A 12,600-nucleotide genomic window follows, 5' to 3' on the forward strand; every position below is an offset into this window, starting at 1 on the left:
TCAATATCAATATAATTTAACTAAATATTAAAAAAAAAAACGATTTTCAGTAGTTTTATTCTTCCTGCTTAATTTTGTTGACGCAATCTTGAATCAGACGAGTAAATTTTTTTTTATTGGTAGGTCAACTAGAAGCATCGCTCGCCATAAATATTATTGTTCGTTCCAGTAATAATAATAATCTAATATTATATTATACTATACTATACTAAAGGATGAAATTTTATTTATATACGTGTGAATATTCTCTCTTTATATATATATATATATATATATATATATATATATATATATATATATATATATATATATATATATATATATATATATATATATATATATATAAACAATAAAACATGAATTAGCCAGCCAACCTTCCAACCAAAACGTCAATATGTGTTGCATCTAACTTGTATATAACAAGGCATAAGTGCACATCGAAATTAATAAAATTTGTGCATTCTAATTACCATTTTTGTGCATGCAATTCTCTTTAATTTGCAATGGAAGAGATTGAAATTGTCCAATATTTTGAGGGCAAGACCATTTTCATCACTGGTGCCACTGGCTTTCTTGCAAAGAGTTAGATTCCTTTGCCATCAATTTCCAAACACGAGATTTATTTTATTTTTATTTTTGTATAGTTTGGGGGTGATGCCCTTTATTTTTAACCCTTTTTCGATAATTTGTTTGCGCAGTTTTCTTGGAAAAAATTCTTCGTGTGCAGCCAAACGTGAAGAAATTGTTTCTTCTAATTCGGGCGACATCCGAAAAATCTATTGAACAACGCCTACATGAAGAGGTACTACAAGTTATTGAGATATCGACTCATGTCGATATAATAGCCAGATATAACACAACTTGAATTTATCATATATACATACATACACACACACACACACTCACACACAACTCCTCTTTATATGAAAACATACTCAATTATATTGTTGTGTTCCTAGATCATCGGCATCGATTTGTTTCGTGTTCTACGAGAAGGGATGAGAGACGACCTGAGCTCTTTGCTGGAAAAAGTTATCCCAATCTCGGGTGACATTGCTAATGACAACTTAGGAATTCTCGACTCGGAGTTGAGACATAATATGTTACAAGAGATTGACATTATTGTGAACTCAGCTGCAACCACCAATTTTGATGAGAGGTACGATAAGATGGGGCTCATTCTTTTGTTCCTACCAGAAATTTCGAGACAAAGTATAATATCTGAAAATAGTCAAAATTTGCTTGAGAAAAAATTATCAACCCTTTATGATTTTCAATATTTAAGATGACGATGGAGCAACTATATAATATGGTGTACCTAGAAGTATAAGCTAGTGTTACAAATGTTCTTCTCGATTTTATATTAGATATGGCTTATAAACTTTAAGAATATTACGTTGCGTCTTTTGGATTGACACTCTTATGGATTTATAACTTAATATTAGTGCTCTTGTTGAGAGTCTGTATAGTGGAAGGGGCGACATAGAAAAATGTTACCATCAGAAAATGTGAGTGAAAGCCGTCTATAATGGGTCACCGCGGACGTCGGTTTCTCAAAAGGTCGACAATGTTATAAATGTCTGACGTTGATATATTAAACTAATAAAGAATTACTTATAAACTCTAGAATATTACTCTACCTAATATGCAAATCTTTTGGGATGGTACCATTGTGGAATTCATAACCTAACAGCTAGTTTCAAAGCATAATCAAAATTGTTGGATGCCTCTAATTTATTGAATACCTCTAATTTCTTGAATAGAAAACTTCTAGTATGTATGCAGATATGATGTAGCGTTGGCGATTAATGCTTTGGGAGCCATGCACGTGGAAAACTTCGCAAGAAAATGTTCAAAATTAGAGACACTACTCCATGTCTCCACGGGTTAGTAATACCATATTCAAGCTTTTAATTGATTTGAAAATTTGAAACATATGAATAGGCTTTATTTTACCAGTACTCTGGTAAAATATTAAGGCTGAAAGCCAAAAAAATCGAAGTTAATACACCAAAATCAAACTTTGAAACTTAGCAGACCAAATAATAACAGCTTGCCTTTTTTTTTTTATTACCATGAATAGCATATGTGCATGGAAATGGTGTTGGACTCTTACCAGAGAGAGCATTTCATAAGGGAGACACCCTTGATGGAGCTAAGATATCTTATTTAGACATTAACACGGAGACGAAGATCGCGAAGGAAAGGTTGAGGGAACTTCAAACACAGAATGCAACAGAAAAAGAAATCACAAGGGCTATGAAGGATTTAGGCATTGAAAGGTTGTAGCCATTTCATATTTGAGTGTGGATGGGATATAAAAATTTTGATGAATCGAAACTTCTTAATTATACAAATTTTGGGATTTTTGAATTAATCAGAGCAATGCTACATGGATGGCCGAATACGTACGTGTTTACAAAGGCAATGGGAGAGATGGCTTTGGAGAATTTCAAGGAAAAGGCCAATCTTATTATATTACGTCCAACTATAATAACAAGCACCATAACAGAACCATTCTCTGGTTGGATTGAAGGTTTGAGGTAGTAATTTTTCTCATATTGTCGCGTTTATTGCATCGATGGATTTGATTTTCGGAATAAATTTCAAATTACGTACGTGCTACAATTATTAATGAAATTGTTTAACTAGATATAAAGTGGATTTTAAAATTTAGCCGGATTTTCTTCATTCAAAAAAGCATATGAATTTGAAACCCTAAAACTATTTATTTTTATAATTAATTTGCAAACAATTCACGATTTTTAATTGTTAATTAATTTGTTGATGACAGAACTTTGGACAGCATCTTTGTTGCCTACGGAAAAGGGAAACTGAAATTTTTCGTAGGTGATCCTGGGTCAACACTTGACATGGTAAGTTGGTCTACCTATATATCTAACGTATTATATTTATAATTTTAAGAAACATTGCATGGTTCCTCAAAAGCATCGATTTATTATAAAGGAGAAATTTTCTAAATATGTTATAGTATTTTCAACATTATTAGGACATAATTTTGGCAAATATTTAAGAATTTTATATAGTTCGATTTTGTGTGTAACTGAAACAAAATTTAACAGATACCAGGAGACATGGTGGTAAATTGTATGATTACAGCAATGGCAGTAGCAGCCGCGCCACTTCCAAAAAGTGATGAATCAAGATTATCCATATATCATATTGGTTCATCGAAGTGTAATCCTCTAAAATTTGCAGACATAAAGTGGCTGATGTATCGGTTTCTAAGTGAGAACCCATTGTCGGATGGCAGAGGAAAACCTATAAAAGTAGGCCAACCTACAACATTAAATACCATGGCAAGCTTTCACAGATATATTACAACTCATTACTTACCATTTGTCAAGGTTAGTATCTATGTACTTTATAGCCCAAAAATATTTCTTATTGTTTATGCAAATTTTTTATAGGAAAAATGGTATGTTAACTCTTTGAAGAACCAAAATTTCGCGATTCACCACTGGTATTTTGGTTCAGTGCAGCCATATGTCTGAAAAATGAGACAGATCTCGACTTCGAGAACCTGTAAACCTCATGTTATTAGTTGTGTTTTCGTTTACTTTTTTCCTTCTTGTTTACATATGCTATATGATGAACAAATATATACCACTCCTATGTTCTTACAATTATTGTATTATATATGTTTATTTATATATTTGATTTTGCTGCAGGCATTGCAATGTGTGAACGTGATATGTTGCAACCATTTTGAAAGTGCATACACCAGTGCCAAACGACGTATCAGTCATGCTATGCGTCTAGCAGAGCTCTACAAACCTTACATATTCTTCCAGGGAATGTAGGTTTTCTTAACCTTGTTCTTTCTTACATACTAATTAGGTCAAGTTTTCAAATTTTTTTGTCCCCGAGCATAAAGGGTATTATTTGATGTTCTTGTTTTCAGATTCGACGACGCTAACACTAAAAATTTGCGAATGAAAATAAAGAGCTCGCAAGCGAGTATGAACTTGTTGAATTTTGATCCGAAGTATGTTCAATGGGATGAGTACTTTTTGAAAACTCATTTTGTTGGAATCACCAAGTATGCATTGAAGTGATCTACTCTCTCCAGCAATATTTTATTCTTGTTGTAATTGCTGAAAAATGTGACAATTAAGTGTTATTACTCTCCACGAGTTTGTTTGTAAACTGTAATTGATCGATATTTTATATTCTTCCTTCCACGACTAGTTTTTGTTTAAAGAAAAACCAAATGCATCTGATCCTAAGAACATCTCCAACTGTGCCATTTTGGTACATGGAGATGTTCTCCAATAGCACAGCCCCATTTCCTCTGCGCGCGCCAATTTGACGCCTTCTATTTATTTGTTTAAATTTTTAAATTTTTTTGTTATTATTTATTATAAATATTTGTATTAAAGATTATAAATATTATTTAAATAATAGTTTAATATTTATTTTATTATTTTAATAATTAGATATTTAATCATAAAAGTATAATGTATAATCGAATAAATTTATAAATTGATTTTTAAATTGGGTGGTTTGCAAGTTAAGAATTATGAAACAAAAGATTTCTTGGAATGTGTTAATTCTGTTGATTTAACGGACCTGTGTTACATTGGATGCTTCTATACGTGGCTTAGTCCGCTTGTTCGTAGCAAGTTAGATCGGGTGCTTGTGAATAATCATTGGTATAATTCGAATGTTATGGGCTTGGCAGAATTTGTGGCACCGGGGTGTGTCTCGGATCACACTCTATCTGTTGTTTCTTTACTTGAAGAAATGAAACCAAAGAAAAAACCGTTCAAAATTTTCAATATGTGGACTTTATGTGAGAACTTTGAATTATTGGTAAGGAGTAAGTGGAAGTGCAGAGATAGGGGATCAGAGCAGTTCAGATTAAAGCAAATGTTCAAAAATTTAAAGAAGCCACTTCTAGTGCTAAACCGTAATCAGTTTAGCCATATCTCGGCCCGAGCGAGTCAAGCAAAAGATGAGCTTGTTGCATTGCAGGAAACTTTATTGATCACTGATACTATGAATGATGAGTACAAGGCTGTTAAAAGGAAAGCAGAAAGATTGTTGGAAGCCGAGCGATTGTTCATTGCTCAGAAAGCAAAAATCACGTACACGCAGCAAGGGGATCGTTGTACAAAATTCTTCTATGATCTAATTAAGAGAAACAACAAGCGTAATGCTATTGTGGCTCTTACTAATTCTGATGGGTGTATTTCCACTGATAAGACTGAAATTGCAAATGAGTTCATTATCTATTACAAGAATCTATTGGGTACCAATGTTGATACAGCTCCTTTCCTCTCCGGAAATCTGTTAGATGGGCCGAAAGTTCATATGGATGATTGGCAGAATCTAGTAAAAATTCCATCTCGGACAGAAGTTGATGATGCATTATTTGATATTGACGACGACAAAGCTCCGGGTTCCGATGGGTTTGGTGCTTTTTTCTTCAAAAAAACTTGGCACATAATCGGTTCAGATGTTACTAAGGCTGTGTTAGAGTTCTTCCATAATGGCAGACTTTTGAAACAGTGGAATCACTCTATCATCTCTCTGATTCCGAAACTGACAACTTCCTCGACAGTTCATGAATACCGTCCTATTTCATGTTGCACGGTGTTTTACAAGATCATCTCCAAGATTCTTGTCAAAAGACTAAGGCAAGTGATTGGTACTCTTGTTGATAATGCGCAGGCGGGGTTTATTGAAGGAAGATCGATTGGGGATACCATTCATTTAGCACAAGAATTATTACGGAAGTATACTAGGAAACGTGGATCTCCGAGGTGTATACTTAAAGTTGATCTACAAAAGGCTTATGACTCGGTAAGTTGGAGCTTCTTGAAAGATGTTTTAAAATACATGAACTTTCCGAATACTTTTATTGAATGGCTTATGGAGTGTGTATCGACTACCTCTTACTCGATTGTCATCAATGGTCTTTTCCACGGCCACTTCGAAGGCAAAAGAGGGCTGCGCCAAGGTGATCCGCTTTCCCCTTACTTATTCACTTTGTGTGTTGAGGTGTTGGCACGTGATTTAAAGCAAATGGCTCGAGATACTGCTTTCGTATTCCACCCGAAATGCAGGAACTTGGGTATCACACATTTAGCTTATGCTGATGATCTATTGTTGCTTTCTCGAGGTGATGTCTGTAGTGTATCTATGATTTTGCGATGTATGAATGACTTCGGTGATATGTCGGGTCTGCGGGTTAACTTGTTAAAATCAAATGTGTACATTGCAAGTGTCTCTGATAGTGTTAGACAGGAGATCATTCGAATTTCTGGCTTCACTCCGGGCACTTTGCCATTTCGTTACTTGGGAGTGCCACTTGCGGCAAGAAAGCTTACAGCTGCGGATTACAGTTTGTTGGTGGATGCAATCTCTAACAAAATCAATTCTTGGCCGAGAAGCACATTGTCAAATGCAGGAAAGCTTGAGCTTATACGATCAGTGGTGTAAGGTATTGAGTGTTATTGGTTATCTATTTTACCTCTCCCTATGTGTATTATCGACAAAATTTATTCTCTGTGTCGTAAGTTTGTGTGGCCTACTAAGCATCCACCTATCGCTTGGGAGGTACTTTGCAAACCACTTGATGCGGGAGGTTGGGGCCTAAAGAATTTAAAAGCTTGGAACAAGGCATTATGTGCGAAGAATCTGTGGAATATTCATAAGAAGAAGGATAGTTTATGGATAAAGTGGGTGAACCATGAATACATCCATTCAGATGTTTGGAGTTGGGACTGGAACAAAGAACAATCACCTCTTATAAAGCAAATCATTGCTGTGAGAGATGAGTTGATTTCAGCACATGGGTCGAAGAATGCAGTGATTTCGGTGATGAATAATTGGTTCGGGGAAAGTAAAGGAGTGACAAATGCTTATGATTTCTTTGTTTGTAGGTGGACTAGATGGCCGTGGAAACCTCTGCTTGCAAAAAACTGCATTTTACCGAAACATAAGTTCACTTTGTGGCTAATGGCTCACGGTAAGTTGCTAACTAGAGATAGGTTGGGTTATCTTGATGATAGATCGTGTGTTCTGTGCAACGGTGCTAATGAATCGATTAACCACTTGTTCTTTGATTGTCCTTTTACTCGTGGAATTTGGGGTTGTATTCGAGATTGGCTTGGAATGCGGAAACTCATGGGATCTCCAAATGCTATGCTAGCGGCATTTCGAGGTGTGTACAGAGGAAGTTCGGCCCTCAACAAGATGCGCTGTGTTGCTCTTGCATCGACGGTGTACCAAATATGTACTATCAGAAATAGGAAAATTTTCGAGAATGAGGAACCGGAGATCGAAGGAGTGATAGTGAAGATCAAGATTCATGTCCTAAGAAGTGTGCCAAATGCTATTCATATGATTTAATTTCGGTAGTGGTATTTGAGTTGTTCAAATTGTAATATTGATTGTCTTTTTCTTAGATTGTCCCTGGGGATGTCCAGTGTATTTGTATCCGTATAAACTTTTACCTACTTTTTAATGAATTTAACATTAAAAAAAAAAAAGTAATATTATAATAAATGGTAAACTTAATGCTTTTTATATCTACAAGCTAAATCAAATGAGTACTTTCAAAATTTATGTTATTTGATTTGAGATGTCCAATGGGCCAAGCAAATTGCCTAAGGATATAGGCAGAGACCGATATTGGCTTGGGCTCGGGCTCGGGCTCTGAGTATGGATAATTATATTTAAAATACAATTTTATTTTATTTGAATAGGTTAAAATCTTAAACTTATGTGAGACGACTGATCGTATTTTATGAGATATATCTCTTATTTGGGTTATCCATGAAAAATTATTACTTTTTATGTTAAGAATATTACTTTTTATTGTGAATATCGGTAGGATCGACCCGTCTCACAAGAGATCTACTCAAAATATTTGTACGCATAAATTCAAAGATTTATCTTTTAAATATTAAATTAACAATAAATATATTGTAAATTAATATTTTAAAAAAATTCCCAACTTTTTTTTTAACTTTTGTAATCAAACATGACATTTTTAAATTTTTCTAAAAAATGAATAAATAATAATTTTAACCCACGAACGGGCTCTACATATTTCTTCTGAGACAGTTAAAAACATGGTGTGATGTACCAAATCTTGGAGACCGACGTACACGATAAGGTAAACACGTTTAAGGTTGTATTGCGGCAGTTGCCAACCAATAAAAGACAATCTGGTAACTCATAAAATTTCTTTCATAAAAGCGACAATGGTCGACACCTCGACCCATATTTTTTTTTTTTTTTTTGACGCACCTCGACCAATACTTAAACGTGCAAAATGTGTTCTTTCGTATCCTATATTTTTAACGTGGAGTAAGGAAAAAATATTGAATTTCGGTATATCAAGGTTATCGTACAGAAAAATATTGAATTTATCGAAATTTTCGGTATAATAACGATATGAAATTTGAAAATTTGTATATATATATATCGAAATATTGAAATAATATATATACATTTAAAAATATATGTTTTTTAAATAATAAAGTTAAAATTTTAAAAAATATAAAGTAATTTTTCGATATAAAATTACATATATCGATATCGTACCAAAGTCTCAGTGGTAAATATTTTTTTAATGATACATTATATGTATTTTTTGATATTGTAGGATATATCACCACTATTAAGCCTCAACCTCTACCTAGTACCTAGTACGCTTTTCAATTTTTTTCTGACGCGTTGTGAATTTGTGATGTCCAAATCAAAGTTATATCATCGAATTCTTTTATTAAATATTTTATAAATTTTAAATGAATTTTGGAAAATTGTTTAAAACTTATTGAAAATAATATGAAAATGCTCTTTCATTTGCAAAGTAGAAATTTATCGTACATCAGATTTAAGTACATACTTTCCCACATATATTCTTTTAAATTTTCAATTATATATTATTGTCCAAAAAACCCAAACACATTTTTTTTAAAAAATTCAAAGAAACATCAAATCAATTTTGGAAAAAAAAAAAGGGTAAATTGTGTATCAGTACATTTTGAAAACCAACTTTGGTTTAGGTACCTGGAGAGAGAAAATAAGTTTCAAAATGCCAAAATTGCCCTTCTTTTCCTATTAAGTTTAATTGATTTAATTGATCCCCGCGCTCCCGAAAATGGTATCAGAGCATGGTTAATTTATTTCAAACACAAAAATTTTATTATTACTAGCAACTAAATGTATGAGAAGGAGAATTTCGAAAATTATGAATCCGAACTTTAGTTCGAGAAAAATAATTTACAAGAACTATTCCAATATTTTGGAATATACACAAGTTTATCTAACTATTGTTAGAGATCAGAAACGGGGGAACAGAAAACCTCATCTCCTGACAAAAGAAAGCAATGTTTGCAAAACGTTGCATACACAAAAGGTAGACTCTTACAGGCCAAAAAGACCAGATCTTCATTGATCTGTTAAATATGCCAGGAACTACCATCCAGTTCGAAATTGAACTTATTTCGCTAAAAATAATTCAATTAGAACAAGAATTACAGCGAAGTACATGCTTCACTGAACTCAGCACAAAAGGTATGCGTTTACAAGGTCTAAAGAACCGTAAAAACATACTTCAAAATCTACTCAGAAGAAATTCTTCAGAGAACAATGGATCTGTATAGACAGCAGATTTACGAAGCGAAGCTACTGCACCCTCAGGTAAAATCCCAGGTAAACTTATGATACAAAATAATAAGTTTCTGGAGATAGTCCCAGACTCCTCTAAGCTCTCTTTAGATCTTAGAGAAATTCAAAAGACAGTCCAAAATTATGGCAATATGCTGTATCTTGTACCACAACGAGTTGAGAAAATCCTTGAAACCCAAGAAGAAATTCTGGGATTAATAAAGGATATTCAAACAAGAATTCAGAAACTAGAACAACAACCAAGTTCTAGTAGAAGAACTTCCGGAGGATGGTTACCACCATCTTTTGGCACTGAACCTTTGTTACATCAACAAGGGAAGGCCAGAGTGGTGTCAAAACCTTTGACTGAAGAAGAAAAGATGATCAATCTAATCAAGGCTGTCTCAGAAAAGAAATTCATCTGATGACAACTTTAGAAAGGATTGGTTTGGAGGATCTAAAAGAACTTGCGGAATCTTTCGCAAATCTCAAGGTAGTAGATCTAAAGATGAACACAGCAGTAGGTGAAACACCACCTGCAATAACCTGGTCATCTTCTCAGGAACCAAGGGAAAGTATGGGATCTCATAATGTAAATATGAGAGAATCTCAAACTGATTTCCAAACTGGTGGAGGATCACACCCAGCAGGGACAAGGGTAAGGAGAAGTCAAATTCCCTTGCACCAAACACCCTATGGAAAAACTGTTTTAGATCCTATACATCCTTACGGGGTTATGCTTAACCTTGATGTATTAGACTTCAAAAACAGAGAAGACCTCATAGACGATTGGACATCTGCTATGAGAATTGCAGCAGGAACACTTGATCTCAACAAAGAAGGATTCATTAAACTTTTGGAAATGAGTCTTATGGGATCAGTGAAAATTGCTTGGGACATGACTTCATCAGACATGAAAGAGTCAGTCCTAGTTGGAGAATCTCTTAGTGAGATCGCAGGAAAAATGGCTACCCTATTTAAAGCACACTTTATAGGGGTAGACTATTTCAACAGTCAAGATACAGAGAAGAAGAAGAAATACACTCAAGCTCTGTATAGTCTTGAATTACATGACATATGTTTGGTGGATGAATACATTATGTTATTCACTAAATACAGATGGAATTCAGGAGTCGAAGAGGATATAGCTATGCAGCTTTTCTTCGCAAAAATGCCGAGCCCTTGGAGAGAAATGCTCATAAGGGAATACGTACCTGGTAATCCAGATACGTTGGCAAGAAGAGCCTCTTTCCTTAAAGGAAAATTGGCAGAATGGTGCCATATGGCAGCATTACAAAAGAATTACAAACGCTTAAGGGGTATCAACAAAAGAACTCCTTTATGTTGTAAGGAAAATGATCTTCCAACAATTATTGGAAGTAAACCACAGAAGCATAAAAGGAAAAGCTTTAAGACTCATCCTTATGCACGAAGTGGGAGAAGTTCTTGGAAACCAAGAACCGTATGGTCTAGATAGAAAGCCAGATCTTATAAATCTGGACAAAGAAGCGGACCATCGAGAAGTAGGATATCATCCCAAGCATCGAGTTCAACTCGAAGCACAGGAAGAACACCTACAAAGAAAACTTTCAGAAGAGCTCATACTAGAGCCAATGAAAGTTTCAAGGATTGTAATTGCTGGACATGTGGAGCAAGAGGTCATATATCGACCAACTGTCCAGAAAATGAAAAAAGAGGTATTAAACGCTTCGACCCAACTTCGGATATAGAAGATGCAGTTTATTACCAAGATCTCATTCAAGTATACCGATTTGAGGACATTGCCTCAGATGAAAGTATATATGAAGAAGAGGAAGTCTTAAGTCAGGAAGAATCTGATGGAACAGAATCGGAATCTGACTGAAGACGAGGTGTTTCGACACGAAACACATGAAGATTTGTCGGGGTTTTTCAGCCAGACAACTATATCTCATAACATGGTTCAAAGAATCATGAGAGAAAATCCAAGTCTACAGAGATATCAAGGTTTCTCCGCAGGACAGGTAGAAAAGTTCTTAGGAAGTCTTGGCCTAAGAAACAGAAAGCATCATCTAATCTATAAAGTTTCTAGAAGGGAAATGGCAATCCCAATGGAACTTACAGGAAATAGAATGGAGATGCAGTTAATTCCTTCCGAAGAAATTAAGGAGGAATTACAAAAACTAAAGATAGAAGTAGCAAGGACTATGTCCTGGATTCATATCGGAGCAATCCAGATTATGATAAAGGCTACTTTCAAAGAAGGAATAGATTCACCAATTGATATTGCTATATGCGATAAAAGAATGGGGAATCTACAAGATTCAGTACTGGGAACAATCTCAGGAAATCTCTGTGCAGGAAAGATTGTAGGAGTAATCTATCCAAGGATAGCCTACAACCTGGCAGATCGAGATTTCAGCCGAGCCTTGACATTGCATCAAAACTTTAAGGAAAAAAGGCTGATGAAAGAAGGTAATAGGCCATATTCTATTACCTATCAAATTTCATATGCTCTATCTAATACACATCATTCTGAACTGTTTATTAGAAATGAGTTTATTGAAATCCCTGAGATATTTGGAAAAGTTGCTCAGGCAATTTATCCAGAAAGAGTCGAGTTTCCTTTAATACAGGAAACAGATATCCAGATCCAAGACAAACCGATTCTACTAAGGAATCAAAATCTCAGATTGGAATCGAGAAGACTATCTTTTCAAGGAGATAGAATTACAAGTTACAGGTGGGGAAAAACACCTGTCATAGAAACCCAACAGGAGCCAAAAAGTTTTTCTACAATAGGAAAACTTAGATGCTCAGAAGGTTGGAAGGAAATAGAAATAGTATTTGATATTACAAAACAAAGGAATCAATTTCCTTGTAATACCATATACTATTTGGAACAACCTACGATAGGAACTTACCAAGGATTGATTAATATCGGAGAATTGGAAGTCCATATCCAAGGGATTC

General features: G+C 34.6%; 1 protein-coding gene across 1 annotated transcript; it reads left to right on the top strand.

Moving 5' to 3' along the window:
* The first annotated feature begins 386 nt into the window (after positions 1-386).
* LOC140809300 (probable fatty acyl-CoA reductase 4) lies at positions 387-4,241 on the top strand. The gene is made up of 10 exons (XM_073166885.1): positions 387-582; positions 699-802; positions 960-1,159; positions 1,786-1,886; positions 2,084-2,282; positions 2,382-2,543; positions 2,795-2,876; positions 3,084-3,368; positions 3,693-3,820; positions 3,926-4,241. The coding sequence occupies exons 1-10, from the start codon at positions 504-506 to the stop codon at positions 4,077-4,079; spliced, it is 1,494 nt and encodes a 497-aa protein (XP_073022986.1). The 5' UTR covers positions 387-503; the 3' UTR covers positions 4,080-4,241.
* Positions 4,242-12,600: the final 8,359 nt, after the last annotated feature.

This window comes from Primulina eburnea, chromosome 13, assembly GCF_022965805.1.
Source record: "Primulina eburnea isolate SZY01 chromosome 13, ASM2296580v1, whole genome shotgun sequence".
In the NCBI taxonomy this organism is placed as follows: domain Eukaryota; kingdom Viridiplantae; phylum Streptophyta; class Magnoliopsida; order Lamiales; family Gesneriaceae; genus Primulina; species Primulina eburnea.

Bases quoted from the DNA above. Each gene is read 5' to 3' on its own strand.
- LOC140809300 (XM_073166885.1), top strand. From the start codon at position 504: ATGGAAGAGATTGAAATTGTCCAATATTTTGAGGGCAAGACCATTTTC. The intron at 803-959 runs GTACTACAAGTT...TTGTGTTCCTAG, and splicing joins AACAACGCCTACATGAAGAG to ATCATCGGCATCGATTTGTT. The intron at 2,283-2,381 runs GTTGTAGCCATT...TGAATTAATCAG, and splicing joins AAGGATTTAGGCATTGAAAG to AGCAATGCTACATGGATGGC.